Source organism: Kwoniella newhampshirensis, chromosome 5 (genome assembly GCF_039105145.1).
Source record: "Kwoniella newhampshirensis strain CBS 13917 chromosome 5, whole genome shotgun sequence".
NCBI lineage: Eukaryota > Fungi > Basidiomycota > Tremellomycetes > Tremellales > Cryptococcaceae > Kwoniella > Kwoniella newhampshirensis.
This window is the reverse complement of record NC_089959.1, coordinates 635,341-659,325: the sequence shown is the minus strand read 5'-3', so window position 1 is coordinate 659,325 and position 23,985 is coordinate 635,341. Positions and strand designations below refer to the sequence as shown.

Genomic DNA, 23,985 nt, shown 5'->3' with positions numbered 1-23,985 from the left:
CCACCATGACACGCATTTAACTGCCTTGCACTCGAGAGATTGCCACACATTACGCGAAAGCCGCTCCGGATCATGTCAGCTTCACTTCTAGTAGACAGCACCATTGCCTCGTCTTCGACAACGAGTGCGAAACCATCCCCAGGCGCAAGTCTAACCACCTTTCCAAACCCTTTCGAAGATGAGCCGGAACAAGGCATCCTCCCTGCGTTGCTGTCCAAAGTCAAGCAGACTTTCGCATCGACATCCACTGCCGCTACTTCTAGTGTCAGCAATACCGGCAGTAATGGAGGTCATGCCAAAGTTGACATAGGATCTGACGGAGGAGACGGCCTTGGGTTTGGGCACATAGGGAGAGAAGGAGGGATAGGGACTGGACAGGTACAGACTGAAGCTCAAGCACTTGCGGAGGCTGTGAAGAACCGGTCACAGATGGCAGCTGCTGCTGGGACTGCTGTTCAGCAGAACATTTCCAAAGCGCGTCTGGCTGGTCCCGACCGAAGGCAATTTATACCTGCACCTGTCAAAATCGTTGCTCCTTCATCAAATCTCAACGACACGCTCCCAACAGGAGGACAGTCACTACGACCTTCACCCAACCCATCCACTGGAATTCCTGCCTCTCCACTCCGATCCAATCATCGGAACCTCAGACCTCCTTTGAGTACTGTCAACTCCGTCAGTAGCAGCGCTGTATCTCAACCCATATCAACTTCGTCATCTTCAAGTACTCAAAGACCGTTGAAGCGACTTCCAGCCCCTACCGAACGACAATGGAGGCCAACAGGTGCGGCACCTGCTCAAGTCACCATATCCCCTGTCACGAGCGTAACCACCACAGTGCAAACGGCGAGTAAAAGACCTTCATCATTCCACGAAGATATCTCGGGACCTTTGCCGATAAACGGTGGTAAACCAACCCATCGATCTCATTTCGGTCTGCAAAACGCAGTGGCATCATCATCTCGCTCTGCTACACCGTTACACCATCATGCTCACTCCAACTCACTCTCCATGTCACAGAATTTCAGAGGCAGAAGATCATCAATTGCCACACTTCCGGATTCTCCCTCCTCTATCTCCATATCTGCTATGCTCGCCGCCAATGCTGAACTCAGTGCCAACTTCTCATATGTCCCTGGGTTCCCCTTGCCCCAAGATGATACGAGGAGTGTGAGAAGTCTAGGGTTCGTGAAGAAACAGAACAGTGTGAGTAGGATCATCAGGAGGATGAGAGGGGAAGGATTGAGCAAGCACTATTGGATGGCGGATGAGCATTGCAAAGAATGCTATGACTGCAAGTCGGTAAGCAGTGTTTCGTCTTTCAGTGACATCCCCACGAAGATGGACTAGACCAATCTGATCACATCCTGCAGATCTTCACTGCTTGGAGGAGGAAACATCACTGCCGTATCTGCGGTCAGATCTTCTGCAGCCGATGTGCGTCCAACATCATCGGTGCTCGGCGATTCGGTCAAGAAGGAGCTGTACGAGTCTGTAATCTCTGCCTAAAGATTATGGAGGAGTACAGAGACGATGATGAGGATGATCGAAGGTCGATCAACTCAGTCACCACCTCGGTCCACCGGTTCCCAAGTATCTCAGATAGAGCCTTTCTCGACGCTGCGATCTCCCCCGAAATGCCTTATGCAAAGTCACCTTTCGCAGCAAGCCAGCTGTTCGCCTCGCATCCGAACGAGTCATTGACCGCGATCGATGAGAGCTCGGTGCCTACCAGATGGGGAGCAAGCGATATGTCCATGGACAATAGACCTTACACGCCCAACGAGCATGGTGATTCAGCGTTATCGGACAGTGAAGAAGGGCAGGTCTGGCACAATCGTCCTCAGACTGCGGCACCGTTCAGACGGCCAATGGAAGAGGATCAAAAAAGTAATCACATTCACAATGATGACGAACATGATAGGGACCACGATCCGGAGCAAGATGCGCCTCCACCAACGACTCCTGTCATTGATACCGGTGTGAATACTCCAGCCCAAGTGAGTATGGAGGCATCGCATAAAGGCGAAATGAAACCCCCTGCAGCACCGCCTCGCGTCGAGTTTCCACGAACCGACACGATCTCAACGGACGGCGGATTGGAGCTCAGAGTACCTCTCAGTCGAACGGACTCGAACCAGCCGCTGATAGGGCTGAGAACGAGGTTGAGCTCGAGGGCAAGTCAAGGTGGCTTGACCGCTTTGTTGGATTCAGAGAAAACAGAGGGATTATGGCGAGCAAGATCGCACTCGTTCGCGTGAGTGTGCGACGTTCCTATCTTGTGTTGAAGCTGACGACGCAGCGTGTTGTAGGCAAAGGCCAGAGTTGCTTTCTGGCGCGAGTCTGTCCCATTTCCATTTGATGCTGCAACAAGCTATCGCTCGTGCGGAGCTCCCTCACCCCGAGCAGTGGCACCAGGTACTCAGCGGTCTTCTTCTGAAAGTCTCTACCAACCTCCAACCTAACGTCCGAGCAGGAGACGATATCGACGTTCGAGCATATGTCAAAATCAAGAAGGTGCCCGGTGGGAAGATCAGTGATTCGGAGTATGTCGACGGAATTGTCATCTCGAAGAACGTTGCGCACAAGGCCATGCCCCGTCGACTGGTCAACCCTAGAATCATGGTTGTCACTTTCCCGCTTGACTATCATCGAGTTGAACATCAATTCATGTCATTGGATCCGATTCTGGCGCAAGAGAAGGATTATCTACGGCTCTTGACGAAACGGATCATCGATGTCAGGCCGCACATCGTCCTAGTGCAGCCATCTGCGTCTCGAATTGCACTAGAATACCTGCTTGAGGCGAATATCGCGGTCGCTCGAAGTGTCAAAGTATCCGCCATTCATCAGGTCGCACGGTGCACGCAGGCCGACGTCGTGGCATCCATGGACAGGCTCGCGTTGGAACCAAGGCTTGGACGATGTGCCGAGTTCAGGATACAATCGTTTGAACATGAGCTGATCCCCGGACGGCGTAAAACGCTCATGCGTTTTGAAGGTGGTCACCGCGAATATGGAGGGACAATCATCATTCGAGGCGGAGATCTCGCTACGTTACGAAAAGTCAAGGTCATTACAGACTTCATGGCACTGGTTGCTTACCATCTTAAGAAAGAGTTGATTCTGTTTAATGACGAACACAACATCTCCCCACCTCATCCACCGCTGCCTGCCAACTACCAAGAACTGTTGGATATCCTACATGTCGACGAACCAGCCTTCCATCCGAAGTCTTCCACAGACACTACGATCACCCGAGACTCCGAGGTGGAGTGTCCTGCGACGCCTAGAGCAGTAGGCAATGAGGACGAGGGCGACAGAAGTAACGAAAAACGGGAGGCTTTCCAGATCACCAAGGAAATCGCCGAGGTCCTCGAACCGTACCTCAACACTGTCTTGTCGGCTTCAGCCGCGATCCGCTTCCCGCCTCCTGCTACCCTTGCAAAGATGGCCGAGCTCGATCGATTACTGATAGATTTGAGGCTGAGTCGAGATGAAGAAGAGGCGGCGCAGATTCTGCAAGAGGAAACCAAGGTGCTTGAACCACCGAAGACTGCGCTTCTTGACTCCGACCCGTCCTCAATTTCAACTCCGACTGCCGTAGTCGACACCGTGGAGTCCACCAGTAGTGAGGTTTCAAGCAGTACTGCAATGAGTACTGTCCCGACGATCACTGCGGGACCCAACCGAGAGTCCACTCGAGACCCTTACCGCGTACTCCGAAAGCCAGAGGAGGTGTCCAAGGAGAGCAGATTGACGCAAGTCGAACACGACCATGGGGAACAGCTCAAGCTTTGGCAGTGGTACACTCGACGGCATCCGGAACCACTTCGAGCAGAGGACTATCAGGGCATCGTCTACCTCTACTCCTTAGGATGTGAAGGCACGGACAAGCCATGCGTGGAGGCGACACTACAACGGATCAACTTCTATCAACCAGGTGACCAAACGCTGGGACAATTCCTCGAAGGTCTCGCTGCGGATGCGGTCAAGCGATGTCCCAGCAAGACTTGTGAGAGACTTCTGCTCTTCCATTTCTCTCTTCTGGTCCATAGCGATCGGCGATTGCAGATTGCGATGGATCAGTTCCCGTGTCCTTCTCCAGGTCACGAAGATCGGATTATCACCTGGTCGTATTGTCGAATCTGTGCAACTCCCTCTCCCACGACGATTCTACGTGAAGAGACCTGGAAGATGTCATGGGGCTCCTACCTCGAGCATTGCTTCTATCCACCAGTAACTCGAGCCGGCTTCTCCTGCCCTCACGATGCCTATCGAGATCAGATCAGATACTTTGCGCACAGGAACTTGGCGATCAGAATACATAACGAGAATATCGACATATACGAGCCGTTGAGACCTTCCATCACCTTGCAAGTGAAGGCGGAGACCAAGGTGATATTGAAGAATCAGGAGTATGAGATGGCTTTGGTGAAAAACACGTCATTCTTCGATTCCGTACTGTTCAGGCTGCGAAGCTTTGACTGTGAAGTCGTTCAGCCCGAAAAGGTGAGTATCATGGTTGTATTTCGAGTCGTTCGGTGCATTGACTGAGATTGGCTTCTCAGGTCGGACTGCTGAAAGCCGCATTGGAAGGTATGCTCTCCCGCGCAGTTGCGGATAGGGAGGAGATGGTCAACCTTCTCAATCGAACCTACAAGCTCACGCCGGTGACCGATGTGCTCGCCCTTAACACTGTGTTGCGCACTTTGCAGGACAAAGTTGTGCAGTGGGAGTGAGTTACAGCGAAACGCTTTCTGTACTATCCGCTGATATTACGCCGGTAGTTCTGACTTTGTCGATATCGAGAAAGCCTTCATGCCCTCGGAGAAGGATTTGCGAAGGAGTGAGTGCAACCGAGGGTCGAAGCTGGAGCAGCGCTGATCGAGTTATGTAGTGACGGCGACTCATCTCAAAAGATTGTTCGATAAACAAGACGTCTTCAACTCCCTCGATCGCAATGTTGCAAGTCTGACGGTCTCTGAGGCAGATGAGAAAGAGACGAAGGACCTCGAACCAGAAGGAACCCCAACGTCGACTGAACCACCCACTCCGTCTCTTCTGTCCGATGATGTAGGCAGTCATAGCAACGATCCCGCCCATTTGGATCTGAACAGTGATACCGAGAACGCTATCACACCCGTTGGTGGCATCATTCGCCCTTTGCCAAATCCCCTTTCGCAGTCTGCTACGCCGAGAGAGTACGACAGCGATTCCACAATCTCCGCTGTGAGACGAGATTCGCCTGAGAGGAGCCCGGTTCGACAGGAAACGATGGAATCAAGTGGTATGGAGAGCGATGCTCATCCGTTTGTTTCGCGATTGCCTCGAAGATCCCGACCTGCGCCTAGGTTTGCGTTTCTACTTTGCATCACTGGTCGTTCGTGTACTGACACTCTGACAGTATTGCCGATCTTGTGCAACGATTCAACGAATCTACGAAGCTTCAGCCGTTCGAGCAATTGGAGGAGAGCGACCGCCCCCGGTCAGCGTCCTCGATCCGGCGTCAAATGCAACGTGATGTCAATGTTGATGGATCAGATAGCGATCACAGCCCGCAAGCACGACCCAGATTACGACGTGGTAGGACGGAACAACCTCCGACTAGACATCGGGCGATATCCAGACCCGGCTTACTGTCCGACGGTGACCGAAGTTACGCCGCGAATGCTTCAAGAATTCCCTCGAGCTACGGAAAAAGATCGAACACAGGACCCACAGACTATCTTCGACCAGGATTACGGTCCAGGACACCTTCATTTACTAGTATAGCCAAAGCGGCCTCGAGATCTGGAAGGGCCTCGCCCGAGCCTGCGCGATTACCAGGTCTTTCGTCCACCCGCCAGATCATGTCCAGCTCAGGAGAAGGTAAACCTCGGATCAGTGGCAAGGGCAAATCGCCACGAGCACCTGAGCAGTCATCGGGACGCACGTCTCCAAGTATCTTGCGAAGCGCTGCACGACGGTCTTTGGCAAGTTCATCGAGAGTTACGTCCATCGCCCGTCATTTCGATAGATTGTCTCGAGAAGCTGAAAGAGAAAGGATCAAACGGATGTCGCTCACTCGTGGGAAACGAGCTAGGCCCGTCGGCGTCACCAAAGCCAAAGTACAAGTATTCGACAATCTTCGTGATGCGTTCCGAGATGAATTCGATACCGACTCGTCAGAAGCGGATAACGAAGAGGATGAGCTAGGAAGTGACGATAGTGCGGAATCGACCGGGGGTCCTGACCAGCCGAAAGTCAGAAGGAAGTCATCTCCTACGAAACCAAATAAGGGCTCGCCTGTGAAGGTGATCAAACCACTCGAGCCGATACCGGTCCCTTCATCTTCGGCGGACGAGAGACGAGATGCACCGGATCAACTCTCACAGGAGAACGCCGATGCTGATCCACAAGTAGAAACAGAGGAGATGCCAGTGTCGACATCGATCTCGTCATTCGCTCCAGGGTCGGTGCTCAGTGACGCCAAATCTGAAATGTCATTTACGGATCGATTGCAGATTGAGCTTCCTAGCTTTGAGACTAGCGCACCGTTACCTAGTCATCCTGTCACCCCACAACTGTCAACGGATACGGCAGATGAGGGCGGAGGGAAACCGACAATGTCTCAGATGTCGGTACAGATGTCCGAGAGCGAAATGAGTTCGGGAGGCGAACGATCGAGCATCCTTAAGACTCTTACCGGATTGTGGGCTTTCCGAGCAGGTGATTTCACACCGCTTGAATACCCCTTGTGAGTTGGCACAAACTCGCTTATAAGTTTGGAGTAGCACTGATAGAGCTTGGCTATGTAGATCTGCGGCAGAACACATTTTTGCTGATTCCAGAGTCATTATACGCGAAAATGAGCCTACAAGTATCATTGCTTTTACGCTGAGCTCCAAGACCTATCGGGATAAGATGCGATCGGTGGCCAGTCAGCAACAAAGATCGGGATCCGGATCCAAATCTGAGGCTTTTATGCCGGAAGAAGGTGGACACGGCGGTGATCGTGCTTCTACGTGGGATATCGTCTCCTTGGACGAAGCTGTGGAGGCAGAGGAGAGGAGGGAAGGGGGCACGCACCTGAAGTATGGTGAGTGCAATACATGACATGGTGGTTTGCCGTATGATGACGTCCCGGCTGACCCGAATATAGACTTCGAGTCCGGCGCCTCTACGATCTTCTGCAGGATCTTCTTCGCTGAGCAATTTGCGGCTCTCCGATCAGCTTGTCAATGCGAGGACAGCTTCGTCGAATCCCTTGCTCGTTGCGTCCAGTTCGATGCAGCAGGAGGTAAATCCGGGTCTGCTTTCCTCAAGACAAAAGGTATGTGCAGCTGTATGAAGCCCTCTTACCGGGAACAGCAGCTGACGCTTGGCAAACTTTGCAGACGACCGTTTCATAGCTAAGGAGATCTCACGACTAGAAATGGATGCCTTGACCAAATTTGCTCCTGCCTATTTCGAATATACACGGAAAGCATTTCAAGGTCAACGGCCGACTGTCCTGGCCAAGATCTACGGGTTCTTCAAGATAGGATACAGGAATGCGATCACCGGAAGATATATGAGGATGAATGTGCTCGTCATGGAGAACTTATTTTACGAGCGGAGATTTTCCAAGGTGCGTCAGTGGCAATATGCAAGACGACGTGCTATGGCCGCCCGCAAGGTCGATGCGTCCAGAGTTGCGCGCTGATGGTGTGTGAATTGGTAGATCTACGATCTGAAGGGCAGTACACGTAATCGACTTATCCAACCTACTGGTCGTGTCAACGAAGTTCTGTGAGTGTCGATGCAAGCGGAGGATAACAGGCACGAGTGGCCATATGAGCTGATATGTTGCTTTCCAGTCTTGACGAAAACCTCATGGAGATTGTGTATAAACATCCTTTCTACCTTCGTGACCATTCAAAGCGGATCTTACGAACGGCGTTGTTCAACGATACATTATTCTTATCGAATCTTAATGTCATGGACTATTCATTGGTCGTCGGTGTCGATTCGGAGAGACATGAATTGGTGGTAGGGATCGTGGATTATATCAGGACGTTTACATGGTACGTCCTCTTGACGTTTTCTGCGTTGTTGTTGGACACACGTGGTAGACTGACACGAGAGCGACGGAATAGGGACAAGAAATTGGAATCGTGGGTGAAAGACTCGGCTTTCTTAGGAGGAGCAGGTAAGGGCGAGCCTACCATCGTCACGCCCAGACAGTGTGAGTGAGAGAACGGTCTGTAGGGTGATCGAGATTGAAGCCAAGCTGATAAGGATTGTTATTGGTGATGTAGACAAAATACGTTTCCGAACGGCGATGGAACGATTCTATTTCCCCTCGGTCCCGGATAGATGGACCAAAGTCGGTTCAGCGGAAGAAGTACAGACGGAAGAGGAATCGCAGGAGGGCGGAGGCCAAGCTTGAGCTTGAGACCGATTCCGAGTCAATATCGGAGAACAACCGTTGTAGAGAGCTTATGTGACTACCTACCAAGCACCCCGCATCGAGCGTTGTACAACGTCACATCCTGGAGTGATATTTGACCTATTCGGCATCCATTGTACATATATTGTCTATATTACTGTATCAACCTTTCGTCATGTCGTCATATTTCGTCACAATGCCTGGATCTTAGATTCCGACCAGATCCGTTCCGTCTCACTGGTAGTGATACCATTCGATTCCAGTCTATCCGTCTTCTTGGTCAACAGCTTCTCTCATCATATCTGATTCGGTGTAAACTGATCAGCAATGATCGAAGCGTGGACGCGCAATGACGACTCACCACCCCATACTGATGTGGCCATGGAATCAAAGTAATTCTCAGGCGGTACTTCCTCCGTCGGTGATTCGCTGCGAGGAAAATGAGAAGAAGCATAGTTCAGTACTTTTTCTCGTTTTTGTGCTGTCGAGATCAGGTTCGAATGATGACTCACCGTCTATAATGAGCGTCTTCAGACGACAACATACTGCTATTCGAAGGGTTCCTAGCCAGCGACGGTTTACCTCCTGCTCCACCACCACCACCTGGTGACGAGATGGACAACGAAGGTGAATGTCCGGGTCCATGGCCGTGACCAGGGAGGGGTGATGAATGAAGTTGTGGGGAGGGAGAGGGACTCGATCGTCGTGATGAAGGTGGTGAGGATGATACTTCGCGATCACGATCACGATCTTGATCTCGATTTCGAGAAGAGGGAAGACTCGGTTGATTGAACGGATTCTGATCGTCCGATGGTGGTGTAGCAGGCATCGGTTCGAGCACAATTGCAGGGATACCTACAAACTCATACGTTAGGCTCAACGCTGATCAATGCGACTGAGACACTCACCGTCCGCCTCGGCGTTCAAAGTCCGTCTCCGCTCATCCCTCGAATTCAAGAACCTCCTCCTCCAATAGATGGTCCTAAGCAGACCCCTTACTCTGTCCAGATTTACGAGGTCCGTCACTCTCTCCGTCTTCGCCCTGCGCACCAGCAGATCGTCCAATCTACAAGATTCCCATGATCAGCTCCGTCTTTGATCTGACGCGCACACCCATCCCGACGACGTGATCACTCACTGCAACGCCTTCTCATCATCAATCAGCTTGTAATGAGCCAACATCATTAACATCGCCGTGAAACTGATCCCCCGTCCTGGCTCTTCTGTAATCCTTGCTTCGTGATACAGTCTCGAAAACAGTTGTCTCCTGTCTCGTACTTGTCGATAATCAATCTGCGCGATCTGGGCTTCCACTCGACGTACGTCTACAGCACGCTTGACACCGGTCGCAACGAGGAGTTTGCCCGCTGCGTTATCGATCGGATCGGGGATCGAAGCACGAACTATATTGGGGATACTGGACTCGACGGGGTACAAGCGCACTTCGAAAGTTCCAGAGAGTTGCTGCATTTTCATGGTCATCACAGGCTCTCAGAGGAGCATATATCCTTAGACTTACAGCAAAGAACCGCACGAAGTCCTTTCGCTTGATATAGCCCGTACGCTCAGTGTCAAACTCTGCCCAAAGTCTCTTGAAGGCCCCTACAGTTATCACTCAATTGCTGTCGCCCAATGTGGAGTCAAGCGTGCTGCACTCACTCATCTCCTCCCGATTCAAGGACGAACCACCCGGCATCTGATACACATATGCGAAAGACTCGACCACTACACCAGTAAACATGTTCAAGAAGATATACCTGAGCGATGTGTCAGCTTCATAGTGGTATGACCTCTTCATAGACTTACATGGAAACGATGTTCCAGCTAATGAAGAGCACGTAGGCCCCCGCGGGACTACCACAATCGGTTTCCAGGAAGTTTTCGCTTTCCGTACATCGAGGGACAGATATGGTACTGTTTGAGATAAGTCAGTAGCGACACAACACCTGGATTCTATCCACTTACTAATCGTGCATATACCCGTTCCAGCCCTCACTACAAAGCGTCAGTCGTGCTTACCACCACCAGATGACCCAATAAACTCACCCGGTAGACATGAACGCTAACATGAGCAAAGCGTTCCCGAACGAGTAGTAATTCTGGAATCTTGTCCCGGAGTTGTTCCCTTCCTTCGTTAAGCCGAATACTTCAAGGTACAGTATCGCATAGAAGATAAAGATTGTCGCCCACAGGAGGAACAGATTACCGATTGCAGGCAGACTCGCGCTATATCATTAATGCACCTTGTCAGCTCTCCAAGCGTCCTTATCAGTTCAAATTGTGTAACTCACACTGATGTCTTGAACAGCTGATTCAATGAGCTGACCCTTTGGACTAGCTTGAGCGCAATGGATACCAAGAACAGCTTCTGCAATTGGACGTCGACCTGGTTTGGTGTCTCGCCCGCGCTATTGCTTTGCAGTGCGGGGATAGTAGTGGCAAAACTTCCAGTGATGACAACCAGATCGAAAAGGTTCCATCCGTTGGCTCTGAAGGATTTGAAACCGAGACCGTAGAAACGGACCAAGAGATCAATGGCGTAGAGAACGGTGAAAGAGAGAAATATCCAGTCTGCCGAATCACAAAACCTCAGCTCTGTCACGGAATGACCACCGAGAAGAGACCTCTCTCACCTATCTGAACATCAGTGAGGATATTGTTTGAGAAATCCTCCATCCTGTAAGCGGGTCAGATATCATACCTCAATGGAGTGAGCGGATATCCGCTCACATCAGCAACAGAATATGGATGTAGTAGATCCCGGTAAATCCTCTGGCCCAGAATCCATCCTTGTTCACCGCACGATCGTAACACCAGGCCATGAATGGTAGTCTTGGTCTGCCTTTCGGAAGCTGTGACGGGGTCTGCGCCTTGATGAACTTTGACAGATCCACCCACTGCCTCTGCTCGGTGGTAAGAAGGGCGTTACCAGACCTTGTGGAGAAGTTCTGAATGATGATGCTGATTGATCGCGCAGCGTCAGCTTTTCCGCTTGCGTTGAGTCGATCGAACAAAGTTGACACTCACCTGACAAACAAGGTGAGGATAATGACTCCACCGAACAGGTTGAAAATGACCGTATATATTGCATTCCATTGTGAGGCTCCATCTTGAGGTTGCTCGTCTCTGCCAACAATATTCATTACAGAGAACATGACGTCAATCCACCCCTCCAGCGAAACGATCTCGAAAAGGATCAAGATGGATTGTCTGAAATCGTCGAAAGACCAGATACTCGCGTCAAGTTTGGGATTGGCCCACACTCTCGGGACGAGGTAGGAGAGCGAGTCGTCGACGGAGGAAGTAGTGAATTCGGAGATGCAGGTTGACAGCCCGGAACTGTCAGAATCGTTGCAGTAGTACAAAAGTCCTGAAAAGATGTTGAGGCTGCTCAATTGTTAGCTCTGCCGATCACTGCGGGAAGGCCACCCGATGACTCACCCCCAGACAGCAAATGGGATCAAGTACAGCACCATCAAGATTGAGGCGTCAAGGATCTTGAGGGCTCCTGCGAACAGCACCGCATGTAACGTGTCTCTCAGCCTTGCGAACAGAGTGATCAACCTCAATGCTCTGAAACTTTTCAGTGATCTCGTGACCCTACTCAATCCACCAATATATATGAGGGATGTCGTAGTGTTGACCAAGAGCGTGATCAGGATGATAAAGTCGAGGACGTTCCACAGTGAGAGCAGGTAGGCATTCGGAGCAAAGATGAAGCCGTCGGCGATGATCTTGATACCGGCCTCCATGACGAAGACAGTACCCAAGGCTACTTCCGTCAGGTCGAACCATGTTCCGCGGAAAATTCCGTGCTGGTCGTAGTAGCTTCGACGATATGCGGGTGAAGCAATCGCAGCAACGACGATACTTGCTACAACCGCGCAGAACACGATGGTCTTGATAACGAGTGAAAGGATTGGGAGGGCAGGTCGACCAAAAATTCGTTCGCCATACGCGGGAGCGACACAAGCTTGACAGAAATGCCGGATTGGGTTGCTCTGCTTGAACAACCACAGAGATTGGTCGAAACTAGGATGAGCTGCGATAAAGTCGGCTTGTTGATTACGACGTTCCCGCAGTGCATCCATGTGCTCGTCATTTGATGGACCAGCATTCAATGGCGGAAGCAGATCGGTTCTGCAAGAGATCAGCCCTGCGTCCGGCCTGGAATTTCTGCTAGTCAACTCACAGTCCACGATCATCGTCCATATCACCTTCTTGATCATCCAGTTTGGTTGGCGGCGATCGTTTCAGATGACGCAATGGGATATCATACTCATCCTTGTCCCGTCCCAGTAATCGAAGCATCGCGCCTTTCGCGCCCGTGGCGTTGTCTCGCCCCAGCTGTTTCATCGTTTCAGTCGAGCGCGTTTTCCAAACGATATAGGCTCCTCACTCACATGAGTCGGTTGCACGCTGGCGATGTCCGCTCCGAAGTTCTGCTTTAATGGGAGAACCAAGTTCGGTGGAAGGGTATCCACCTTTACAGCGGTATGACGAGCGGTCATCAGACGGTACGGATTCAATCTATCTATCCAGCTGACATGTGCTGAGGGCATCTCGGCTTTCCGGATAAATGCTTCGATCTGCTGTTTCCGCTTCTGCTCTTCAGCAATCGCAAAGTTCTCATTGATGACTGCAATAAACATCTGCAAGACGATGACTGGTGTTCGGCAATCAGCTTGGAGTGCATTTAGGCCGGTGATGACTGAACGTACAATTCGAAAACAAGAACCATCCGCAAAGGAATATCGCCGCTATCCATTCCTGCTTGAACAATTTCTCAGAGCCCATCTATGTGTCTGGATTCAGCATGTGTCAGATTGCGACGCGCTGCAAAGACTCACAGCACTATACAGGATATCGGTCCAGTTCTCAGAGGAGAAGATCTGATACTATGGTCAGCTCAATGGGTCATGGCAGGAAAGCACTCTGGGAAGTTCACTTGATACATGGCCAACCATGAGTTGTAAGTCTGCGAGAAGGTGAGATTGTCTCCAGAAGGTATATCTCCTCGAAACAGTTGCAAGGCCTATGAACCAGTCTTAGTAGACCCCAGGTGATATCGTCGCACATTCAGCTCACCATGAGAGCCCCCAGAAAGTTGACCAAGAACAGGAAGATGACCATGTTGAACAGACCGGCGAAACTTCCGAATACCGAAATCTAGGCACAGACACGATCAGCTTGCGACGATATCGACGACTTCGAGTGTGTTGCTACCTACCAACAGAGGCTTCATCCTGGGAAATGCCAGAATGACTCTGTACCACCTCAACAGCTGAAATATGGTCAACCAAGGGTAGATTCTCCCCGACGATATGGCTGGAATCTGGATGATGGAACAAGCGACGGCGAGGAATAAGTCGAAACTGTTTCGTGCACGGGAGAAGAACGCTCGCCAATCTGGGAAATAGCCTATGATGCGAATGACGATCTCAAGGTCGAAGGCGAAGGTGAACGCCAGCTCTAGGTTCTCTGCACAAGGATTAGCCTCTCAGCGCCTCATCGGTGATAGCATCACTTCTGTGGCAGCCCCAAACTGAGACTCACTAAGCAGGTCAAGCATACTCTCCGAAGAGGAAGCCGTTTTTGTCCCTTGAGCAACAAGATCCGCTACAACCAGCAACACCCAGAATATCTCTGTTCGTTCGTAGATTGTCAAGATCCAATTCGTTCTTTTCCGCTTGTTCTCCGCGGCCCATTGCGGATCTGTCACCAGGAACGTCCTGTAAGCGATATCAGCACACGGCCGGGCGTGGATTTTGGCAGCTGTTACATTCCGGAGTCGACAAGGGTCGCTACGACTACAGATATTGACTCACTCGTCGCCACCGAAAGCACTTCTCTTTGTCTCCGCCCGGATATCGGTGAACGTGTGCACCACCACCGCAATCAGAAGATTGATGAGCCAGAAGTTGAGCACGATGACACCGGCCAGGAAGTATAGTGACGAGCTGAAGAAGTCAGAGTCCATCGCCATGTACATGATCGGGGACCAAGTGTTGACTGTGAGCAGATCAGTTAGTAGGACAAGCGACAGGCGGCTTGGCGACTCACTCGAAGACACGATGATGACTTGTACCAGGGAAACGAGTACGTTATCGAAGCTGTTCCCACCGCCATTTGGATTACCATCCGTGGTCTGCAGGTGTACGTCAGCTCTTGCCAGACTGAATGTTCGTTGCGCAACTGACCTGACACACTTGTCCGACTGGACAAAGAAACCCTTTCGGACGGACGGAGCTTGGCGACCCATCCAAATTCAAGTACGGCTGACCGGTCAAGGTTGTCGGATCGAGATAACCCCCACATGTCTGACTCAAAGTGATGATGTTTGTCGAGTTGTTCGGATCTGTCAACATGCATGCGCGTCTGAAGGATCCTCTGAAACTCTGCACGCCGATGATGGAAAAAACACACGCGGCGAATATGAGGAAATAGGACACAGTGATCAACATTGGTCCGGCTCGTTTGAGTGAATGCAAGATAGTGGTAGTACCGCTGGTGATGACCAATAGACGTCCGGCTCGAAGGACGGACAACGCTCGAAATATATATATGTGGGCATTGGCCGTTGCTTCGTGATGTGATATGGCGAGGATGAAAGTCATCCAAAAGGCGAACACGGCGATCATGTCGATTCGATGCCACGAGTGACGGAGATACGGTCGGCCTTGGGCTGAGAGACTCTGCTGTTTGGCCACGGCTTTTTGAAAGGGAGCTTCGGAGAGAGTGGGAAAGCCTTGTTTGACATCCCTTTTCTTGGCAGTGGCGGCGGAGTTGGGTAGTTTGGGCAAAGAATGGTCATCACGCCTTCGCCAGGCAGCGGGTTTGGAAACTTTCGACACGCTACGCTGAAGATTGGATTGAGCATTTCCAAGTCGCCGTTGGGCGAGAGTGACCACGCCTGAAGGGGAGAAAAGAGCTTGCCGAAGTGAAGTGTCAGGATCGAGCAGGAGACCAGTGACCACGATACGCGCGAACATCTCCAGACTATAGGCGGAGAGCGTCAGCGAAGGCAATGAGCTATACTTAACACAACGTACGTGAAGATCACGAACAACGCCAGTAACACGGTGTCCTCCCAAGATTGAAAATATCCGTTGTTTGGCCGAGGGTTGTTAAGAGCACTCGCTGATTGTATAGAAAGGACTACGACATTGGCGATGATCAGGATGAGGATAGCAGGTTCTGTCCATCTGCAAGCCAGGGTTAGCGAATCAGGTCTGCAGGGTGTCCTCTCCGATCTGGGAGTTCGAGATGTCGTACGGAAGCACTCACGGGAAACGCATGAGGGCGTTCATACTCCATCTGGTCCTACTCTTTGGTCCGAACAAACACAGTGTCCTTCCTCTGAGACCATCGATTTCTTCCGAAGGCCTTGGATCTGGGCGCACCATCTTCGGCATTGGTATCCGCTCCCCGTTTTCCTCTATCCTGCCATTCGTCGCATCATCTCCAAACCGCTCGTCCATGTCCTTGTCATCCTCCTCGTCCTCTTCTTCGTGTCCCCCTTCATCCTCACTCCCCAGTCTCGTTCTTTGCCCTCCTGACGAGTCCTTGTCCACACCCATGATATTGACCACTCTCACGCTTGCTTTTCTCAACGTGTTTGAGACGTTCCGCAACGTCGATCTCCTCTTCGTCCCCAGCTCGTCGTACGGTCTCAGAGGTGATCTTCTCGGTGAACCGGGTATCATCCCTCCAATACCACCTCCAGCACCCAGTCGAGGAGATTGATATGCGTCCGGAGGACCAGGTGTCAATCTTTCTCTATCCCTATCTTCGGAGAAGGAGTCGCCAACTTCGCCCTCGCCCTCGCCCTCGCTCGGCGTGATCGTCGATGGAAGCGATGTATCGGACCGAAACTCGTGGAAAAATGGGCGACCAGTAGTCGGCGGTGAAGTCGATGATGACGGTCCTGCTCCCGGTCCCCCTCCTCCCCATAGACTTGCACCGCTTCCCAAACCTGCATGAGCGATATCTCGCTCATCGATGCTGCTCCCACTCCCGTACCCATACTCATTCCCACTTCCACTTCCACTTCCACCATGCGAAGGGTCGATCAGATGTGTTCGAGATGGAGCAGATAGACTGCCCAGCTGAGGACTGGTATCCGTCCTGACACCTCCGAAGGAAGAAAAAGGATGATGATGATGTTGTTGAACGGACAACGATTCTTCGCCTCGACCAGGACCTCTGCTCCAGCTCAGTCGACGTGATAGCCCATCACCAGTAGGAGAAGAGGGCGAAGCGACAGGTGAAGGACTGTTGGAACGTAGTTGGGACGAAGTGGATATCGCTACGCTATGAGAACGAGAGTGGGAATGGGCGTGAGGGAAGGATGGAAGGGATGAGCCCGTCATACTGGGTGTTGGGACGTGCGCAGCGCTGAGTGATCAGTCGGCTATGTATGTGTCGCTTTGCGAGCAGTCGTCATATTGAGAATCGATTCGTTCTGGCGTCGCTGGCTGGTCAGTCAAGATGCAAAAGCCAACTCAGAACAGCTACAGAGACCATGATGGGTCTGAAATTAGAAATCGTCTGCGTGTTGTTCATGAACAGCGGTGCCTGGCGCGGCGCGTCCGCGGGAGATAGCCAGTGCACTGCAGAAGCAGTAAGGACTGTATTTGATACCAAGAACACATGCATATGAGTATGAGTGATAAAGGTAGAGTCCGTACGAGTGTCCAACTGGATATGTACAGTGCGTGTGCGATATATGTAAGTGACGCAAAGCGATAGGATGTAAGGTGTAAGGTGCAAGGTCCCTCCGCCGGGGGGACTTATCGACCTTGGGCAAACCCCTTTTGCGCGTTCGCACTTAGCTTGCGAAATACATGCTCGATCGTCTCTCAGCCGGTCTCTTGGACGAGCGCAACCCAGATGCTCTGGGAGGAGGACTAAGCACCACACTTCTCCTCCACTCCTCCGTACTCATCAGGATCTCCTCCTTCCCTTTACCTTTCTCACCACCAGCGAGCAGCCTAGCCTCTTTCTCTCTCTCCCTCCTCCTCATCTCCTCTTTCTCTGCTCGCTGTTGTCTCTCCCATCGAGCTTTCGCTTCCGTCAGCTCTATCTCCTCATTCATCTTCGAGGTGATGGGGTCTTGCAACTTCGAAAGTCGCTTACGATGTCGGTCCGCCAATTCTTCATATGTCATAGCGCGTTGAGGTAACGGTCGACCATCTGACGTCCGCCCCCCCGTGACAGACTTGGGATCAGGGTTTGATGCATTGCCTTTGATGATGGGGCCTCCGAGCTGTTGTGTTGTCTGTGTTGACAGTGGCTGGCCGAAGAAGTCATGGTATGTGGAAGGACGCTCGTCGCTCCTGACCCTATCTCGTGGGGTCATGTTGAGGCCGGAAGTGGTGATGGGGTAGGTCCCTGTGCTTCTCCTCTCCTCGCGAGGACCAAAATCGGACACTCGGGGCTCAAGCATACTCGTGACCTTCTCCCTTCGGTCCATTGCACGGGCTACATTTTCGGGAATAGCGGTGTATTGAGAGTCTCGTCCGCCTGCTCTAGAATCAGCAGGAATGTGCATCGAAGTCGGCGAATGACCCGCCAGCGCTGGCGGTGTGATCACCTTCCTTTCGTGGACATACTCCTCCCATTCTGATCCTTTGGCCTCTTTGTCGCTCGACGTATACTCCTGTCGGTCTTTCTCTGGATAATCGAGGATCCTGCTGGAAGTCGTCGACAATCTTCTGGTATTGAAGCGGATGTCGCTCAAGCTCAATCCACCCGGAGTGACAGGTCGTCCAGCGATAGAAGACTGTGGCTGGCCAGTCTCCGATCTGACAGAAGGAGTTGGAGTCGTTCCGCGTAGTCTGTCTAGGGACCCTCTGACTTCCTCACGGGCTTTCTTGACTTCTTCCAGCAATCTTAGCTTGCTCTCGATCTCGGGATCGTTTTCGATAGGACTGGACGGTCCAGGCGCCCTTTCTATAGGCTTAACCTCTTCGATACCCAGGAATACAGTGCTGGTCGGCGTGTCCAGGGTGTTCGCGAGAGTCGGCGAGTTCATTCCCAAACCTTCGTAAGTCCCCCTTGAATCGGTATTCCGCAACAAGCTGAGTGTGCTCGAAAGTCGACCTTCTCGGATTGGAGCTCGCTCGTCAGCAAAACCAAGCTGAGGGAGAATCACACTGGATCTGTCCGCTCGGAGGGTCGAACCCTTCCCACTACCATACAGATCCGAAGAGGGACCCGAACCAGACACAGAAGGGTCTTTTCCGTGCTTTTCTTCCCATTCGTTCAGCTCGGCTCCGACGTTTTTGAATCTCTCGGCGGCCTTCTCGACTTCGATGGCGTCGATTCGAGCTTCCTCCTCCTCTTGCATCTGCTTGAGTCTCTTTTGGAGGATGTTGAGGACACGGAACTGAATGGCGGTACCGATCTAGACAGATTGTCAGTTTTATGCCACTGTCACGCCAAGATGGTGACACTCACTACAACCACTGCCGCAAGGATACAAAGTTCAATCATCATTGTTTGTGTAAGTGGATATTTCGCCCCGTTGAGTTTGGGGAACAGATCGTGAAAGCCGAGATTGTACAGGTAGAACTGGGTGACATTCCTCCTCAGTACCAGTCGTCGTCTCGACATGTAGCCACGCACCTCTTTGAGTCCTGCACGAGTATAACAGTCCACGCCCAGTACAAAAGCCGTCGCTCCGATCCAGGCCGTGGAAACAAGCATCATATGTGGGTTTGTGACCTTTGGCAGACTCGCCACGAACGCTGCCACACTCAGACCACCCAACAATCCCCATCTTCCAAGCACCGAGGTGATCAGACCACCTTGTCTGGTGGCGAGCAAGAACCATCCGAAGGCGAAACCACCGGCTGCTGAGACCCAATACTTGGCCAGGTTGAAGAGGAATATACCGAGACCTGCGCCGAAGAAGGAGGAGATGATACAGGCCAGGAGGTAGAGACCGCGGAGTGTGCTGGAGGGAGGATTTGGCGAAGGTGGTAGGAGATTTGGTTCGACTCTGGGATCGCAAGAGTGGGTTAGATCTCTGGTCTATGGTTCGGCGCTTCAGGTGCATAGGATGGAAGAGCTTCACTCACCCGAAGCGGAGGATCATGACCAGAGTGAAGAGCAGGACGCAGTATCCTGTGGAGATGGCCAACGAAGACCTGTATTGAGAACACATAGAGTAGGGTCAGCTTCTCACTCCTCGCTCTGCCTCTTTTCGTGCACACTCCACACCATATAGAGATTGCAATGGCCCAGATGGAGGCATGGATATTAACTCACCACCTGTTCTTCCCACCTAGGACAGCCACAGGTATCCCACTCAAGATGAAGAACCCTCCCGAAATGCCATACGCCGGATCGATGACGATCCGAAACGGTATCCAGCCATCCCCCTCTTTCCACACTAGCGTAGCATTAGTGTTCACAGCTGTACCGTTGGTGAACGATCCATTGGCGATTGAAGCGTTGACGGAGGATAACTTGGTGGAATTGAGCGAGAGCGTCAGTGTGTAGGTCAGAGTCCACGGTTGGACCAACGATGATGCGTCGGAGAAGACGGTAGTTGGGTAGGAGGTGAGTGTCGTGGTGAGTGTTGTCAAGAATGAGGTTGTGGTGGTGGAAGAGAAGGGAGACGTGGTGTTCGAGGTTGGTGAAGTGGTGTTTCCGGGACGAGGGGTGGTTGATATGGTTGAGCCTTGGGCGAGGATAAGGGGGAGCAGAGTGAGGAGTGAGACCAAGACAGAAATAGCCTGTACTCGCATTTTGTCAATGGTCTTGCACTGACTTGGGTGTCCGACCTCTCGAAAGATTTCGATAGGGTGTACCGTATCGTATCGTTTTGACGTCGATCGATCGATCGATCGATCGATCGAGAGAGAGAGAGAGAGAGAGAGAGAGAGAGAGAGAAAATCTGATGAGGTGAGACACCGTCTAGATCGCTAAGGAATATTGTGATGTGTGCAGAGTGACGAGATTTATTGTATGTACTGTACTTCTTCCGTGAAAAAGAAACGTCCGATCTGAAAGGAGCGTCAAGATACTGTACTCGTACTGACAAACAGAGAAAGAAGGCAATCAAAGGAATCTCCGAATTCACTTTCTTTGTTTGTGTTTTGACGAGGGTTTGTGTGAAACGTTGAGTGATCGGTCGTCGTTGGTGAAAAGATACGTGTGCAGTCTCAATCAAGGAAGAAAGAGTGAGAGAGAGAGAGAGAGAGAGAGAGAGAGAGAGAGAGAGAGAGAGTGCGGCCGACAGGTTTCGTCAACTTGCGTGTGTTGGTGTCGGGGAAGACGTGTGGACGTGTGGGGTACCGAATGGATTCAACTCGCTCGCTCTGGTCTATCGTCATATGTTTCAACCCACAACCCACTCTCATGTTCTCGAACTTTGTTTATTTCTGTATCGACAGAAGGACGCCCACTCATCCTGTGTTGTGTGTGTATCGACCCACACATTCCCGAGCTGTGCTTGTCTGACATCCCCCAACAATCGCCGCACAAGCCCACTTTCAATCCTTACTTGAGACTTGGCTGGATCACCTCCACTTCCTGAAACACTCAAGAAGCGGCGATCACCACTGGAAATAAATGGATTTGGCACAGCCACAAGACTGGCATATATCGTTCACTATGGGATGAATCATATTGGTCTAATGCACATTGTCGCAATCTCGTATCTACAATTGATGGTGATACAGTAGTGTCGCAAAGGTCGAACGCCGTTGATGTGATTCTTTCTCATGATTGTCTCTCATGATCTACAGCACGTTTCACTGGCGAGGAACGGTTGTTTTCCAGTCCTGAGCAACAGAAAAGGATCAGCGAGGGTCCTGTTCACCACACCACACACCATGACTCACGCCGTGATTGATGGTGGTGAAGTCATCCACGTCAGTCGCGATGTTGACGAGCTATCTCACTTCCGTTAGCCCAAGCTCGAATGATCGTGGGCATACCAAAAGAACCTACATATTGTCCTAGCCTGTACAGCTCCCTATCGGCCTCTCCCTCCCGGTGCCCGGCTCTGTTGAAGGCTCGTATCTGGCGCACGCCGACGAGATCTCAGCCCAAACAAAAAAAACCCGCGCATAAAGATACACATCCACTCACCTTCAAGCCCTCTCCTGGGTTCAGAGCGAAATTTCGCGACAGATCGTCAATGTGAATGGTCTGCGAAACGAACAGCGATCAATTCAGCGGCTCAACCAACAGAATGTTGTCAAGATCTAAAGACCCCGACTCACGTTCTTCACGGACCAGCTCGAGTTGGAAGCCCAAAAGTACGCAAGCGGTTTGACCCTGATCGCACTGTCATCAGCTGATCCACCCCCTTCCAACCGAGACATGCTTGGCTCACTCGTGTTTGTATGGTTGCCCGTTCCTTTGTATAAAGATCTGTCCGAAGGGTCAGCTCCGTTACGGTTGCGTCACTCGACGTCATAGATAACGCTCACAGGAAACATCGTCGTCCGATCCGCCACGAAACATATCTTGTATTCGTGTGTTCCTCCAACGACACCCAGCTCCACCAGCTTGGCTTCCAGCCACATCCAGCTTGTCTGACTCCAGATTGCGATATCGTAAAACGGATACACCCTGAGGCTAGTCAGCGGAGCTTTGAAGCACGCCGCAAAGACTTGCACATACTTCTCAAGGAACTCGTGCAGACCCGGTCGAGCACATTCGGAAGCGGGAAGCGCACCACTCATCAGTGGTTTCGTATCGACCATGGCTGTTGGGTGAGGTTAGATGTGTTCCTGCCGTTGTTTCCGCACGGGATGCATGACTCACTGTAATCTAAATCTAGGACCAAGAGTCTTTTCCCTTCTCGAGGCTCGTTGATATACTGACAGGGCCGAAATGTCAGCAGCACTCCGGCCACTTTGATGCTCAGTCGAGTGAGTCGCCAACTCACAGTGATTGGACTTTTCTTCACAATCTCTTGGACCTTTCTCTTATTCCTCGGATCATCTGCCGGAGCTACCGCTTTTGGCTGCGTGGGCGCGTTGGAGTATTGGACATCGAAGTCGTCGGTGACCTTGAGACAAGTCATCGTTAGCCTGGATCTAGGGAAACCAACGTCTATCGCCCGACCGTTTCCCTGTGACACTTCGAATCCAAGAAGCCACAATGCCAAATCGCTCGACAGAGTCATGATTCGCGAAATCCGAACCTCAACACCCCACTTACCTCTCCCCTCATACCCTCTATAGGATCCTTGAACCTCTCTTCCTCCCTCGTCCCCACCAGCACAAACTTGCCGCCCTTCTTCACTCCCAGAGTCGCAAATCGTTTCGCATCGTGTTCTGTACCCAACTTGCCCTTGGATCCGGGTAACAGTCCGATGAGTTTCTGATTGTCGCGAGGGACACCGGTTGTTGTTTCGATCAGATGGCGAAAGTCGTATACCCTGGGTGGGAGCAGGTATGTTAGCGTCTGGGTGCCGAGGAGATGCCAAGCATGTGTACTGCAGAAAACAAGACGTGGCCAAAGTTCGATTGCGGGATGAAAGGGGGTCATATGAATGAGGCATTTCTGGTCAGACCCCCATCCACTCACATATCATTCCCACCAACTTTCAGCTCAAAAGTCTTCCCCGACCACTGCATCTTCAGTTCCCACCACTCCTCCTTCACCTCCAGTTCCTCGTCCAACGGAACTGCCGAGAAGGTAGGCAGATCATCTGTGTCTTTGTCTTCCCCGCTTTCTACCCCGTCCGCTTCGCCTTCGGTGTCCCCTGGAGCTTCGGACCTTCCTCCGATGTCAGCGTTCTTGGATTGCGCTTGCGATGATGGTGACGACTCCTCAACTACTTCCATTTTCTCGACGAGAGACTCGTCATTGGTAGAATGGCATAATTTCGGCTTTTTCTTATCTGACGGTGAGGGAGGAGACAAGGGTGAAGTCACCATGTCTGGTAAAGCCGTGATGAGTGATCGAGGTTCCATATCAGAGCATGGGGATGGATTTGATGTTGGCGCCGAAGAGGAAAGGGAAGATGAAGATGAAGAAGATGAGGAGGGGGTAGTCGTGCTCTGACTTGGATCCAGGTCTGTCATATTGTCAAGGGTGATTCAGTCAACTGACGAAGAGGAGAGTCTTTAATGTAGAAAGAGTTTCCGGAGCTGAGTGACGAATGGACCGAAGCGGTGTGGTGATCTTCGTTCGTACGGTCGAGTCGAGTTGAGAGAGCGAAAGGGGATTCAGGAAGAGCAATACAACAGTTGACTCTCAAGAACTTTTCACCGCTCTGCGAACCCTTCTTTGTTCTCGTCGATACAAAGGATGTCTACACCGTTTGACGCGACTGAGTGGCAAACGTCTTCACCTCGATTACGTAATGAATTTGAGAAACATGCCCTTTCTCTTTGCCATACAGCGGTGACATACCCATGTCTCAAATACCCTTTCGAAACGATCCTGAGCTACTGGAGTCTCGCTACTGCACCGCACAAAACTCATTATGTACATCACTGAGCAAATGCGTTGGACCATGAGGAGAGGGACTATCTGAGGGACTTGACGGAGCAGAACAGCAACAGAAAGAAGATTGAAACAGTCGAAACATGCACACCACT

The 23,985-nt window shown here is 51.5% G+C and overlaps 4 protein-coding genes across 4 annotated transcripts; 1 reads left to right on the top strand and 3 right to left on the bottom strand.

Annotated features, from left to right (window-relative positions):
- Positions 1-72: 72 nt before the first annotated feature.
- IAR55_002825 (uncharacterized protein) lies at positions 73-8,413 on the top strand (the record flags this gene model as incomplete). The annotated part of the gene is made up of 14 exons (XM_066945936.1): positions 73-1,302; positions 1,374-2,257; positions 2,313-4,512; positions 4,572-4,738; positions 4,791-4,849; positions 4,901-5,354; positions 5,408-6,739; positions 6,801-7,081; positions 7,145-7,315; positions 7,380-7,612; positions 7,706-7,773; positions 7,842-8,048; positions 8,121-8,209; positions 8,283-8,413. 14 exons carry the CDS (start codon positions 73-75, stop codon positions 8,411-8,413), a joined length of 7,506 nt encoding a protein of 2,501 aa, XP_066803437.1.
- A 264-nt stretch (positions 8,414-8,677) lies between these two features.
- Positions 8,678-16,785, bottom strand: IAR55_002824 (uncharacterized protein; the record flags this gene model as incomplete). Its single annotated transcript, XM_066945935.1, has 28 exons — positions 8,678-8,715; positions 8,775-8,842; positions 8,926-9,268; positions 9,322-9,479; positions 9,552-9,877; positions 9,933-10,015; positions 10,073-10,170; positions 10,220-10,327; positions 10,379-10,408; positions 10,460-10,639; positions 10,705-10,984; positions 11,047-11,090; positions 11,144-11,374; positions 11,441-11,800; positions 11,855-12,553; positions 12,606-12,760; positions 12,817-13,079; positions 13,135-13,210; positions 13,264-13,305; positions 13,362-13,448; positions 13,502-13,582; positions 13,644-13,894; positions 13,970-14,145; positions 14,242-14,425; positions 14,477-14,561; positions 14,614-15,412; positions 15,466-15,618; positions 15,701-16,785. The coding sequence occupies 28 exons, from the start codon at positions 16,783-16,785 to the stop codon at positions 8,678-8,680; spliced, it is 6,483 nt and encodes a 2,160-aa protein (XP_066803436.1).
- Positions 16,786-17,243: 458 nt separating this feature from the next.
- IAR55_002823 (uncharacterized protein) lies at positions 17,244-20,169 on the bottom strand (the record flags this gene model as incomplete). Its single annotated transcript, XM_066945934.1, has 5 exons — positions 17,244-18,821; positions 18,875-18,988; positions 19,043-19,418; positions 19,498-19,566; positions 19,688-20,169. The coding sequence occupies 5 exons, from the start codon at positions 20,167-20,169 to the stop codon at positions 17,244-17,246; spliced, it is 2,619 nt and encodes an 872-aa protein (XP_066803435.1).
- Positions 20,170-21,177: 1,008 nt separating this feature from the next.
- Positions 21,178-23,466, bottom strand: IAR55_002822 (HAD hydrolase, family IIID; the record flags this gene model as incomplete). Its single annotated transcript, XM_066945933.1, has 12 exons — positions 21,178-21,207; positions 21,268-21,318; positions 21,377-21,448; positions 21,518-21,577; positions 21,652-21,706; positions 21,765-21,802; positions 21,862-22,003; positions 22,055-22,139; positions 22,199-22,253; positions 22,323-22,445; positions 22,598-22,817; positions 22,967-23,466. The coding sequence occupies 12 exons, from the start codon at positions 23,464-23,466 to the stop codon at positions 21,178-21,180; spliced, it is 1,431 nt and encodes a 476-aa protein (XP_066803434.1).
- Positions 23,467-23,985: the final 519 nt, after the last annotated feature.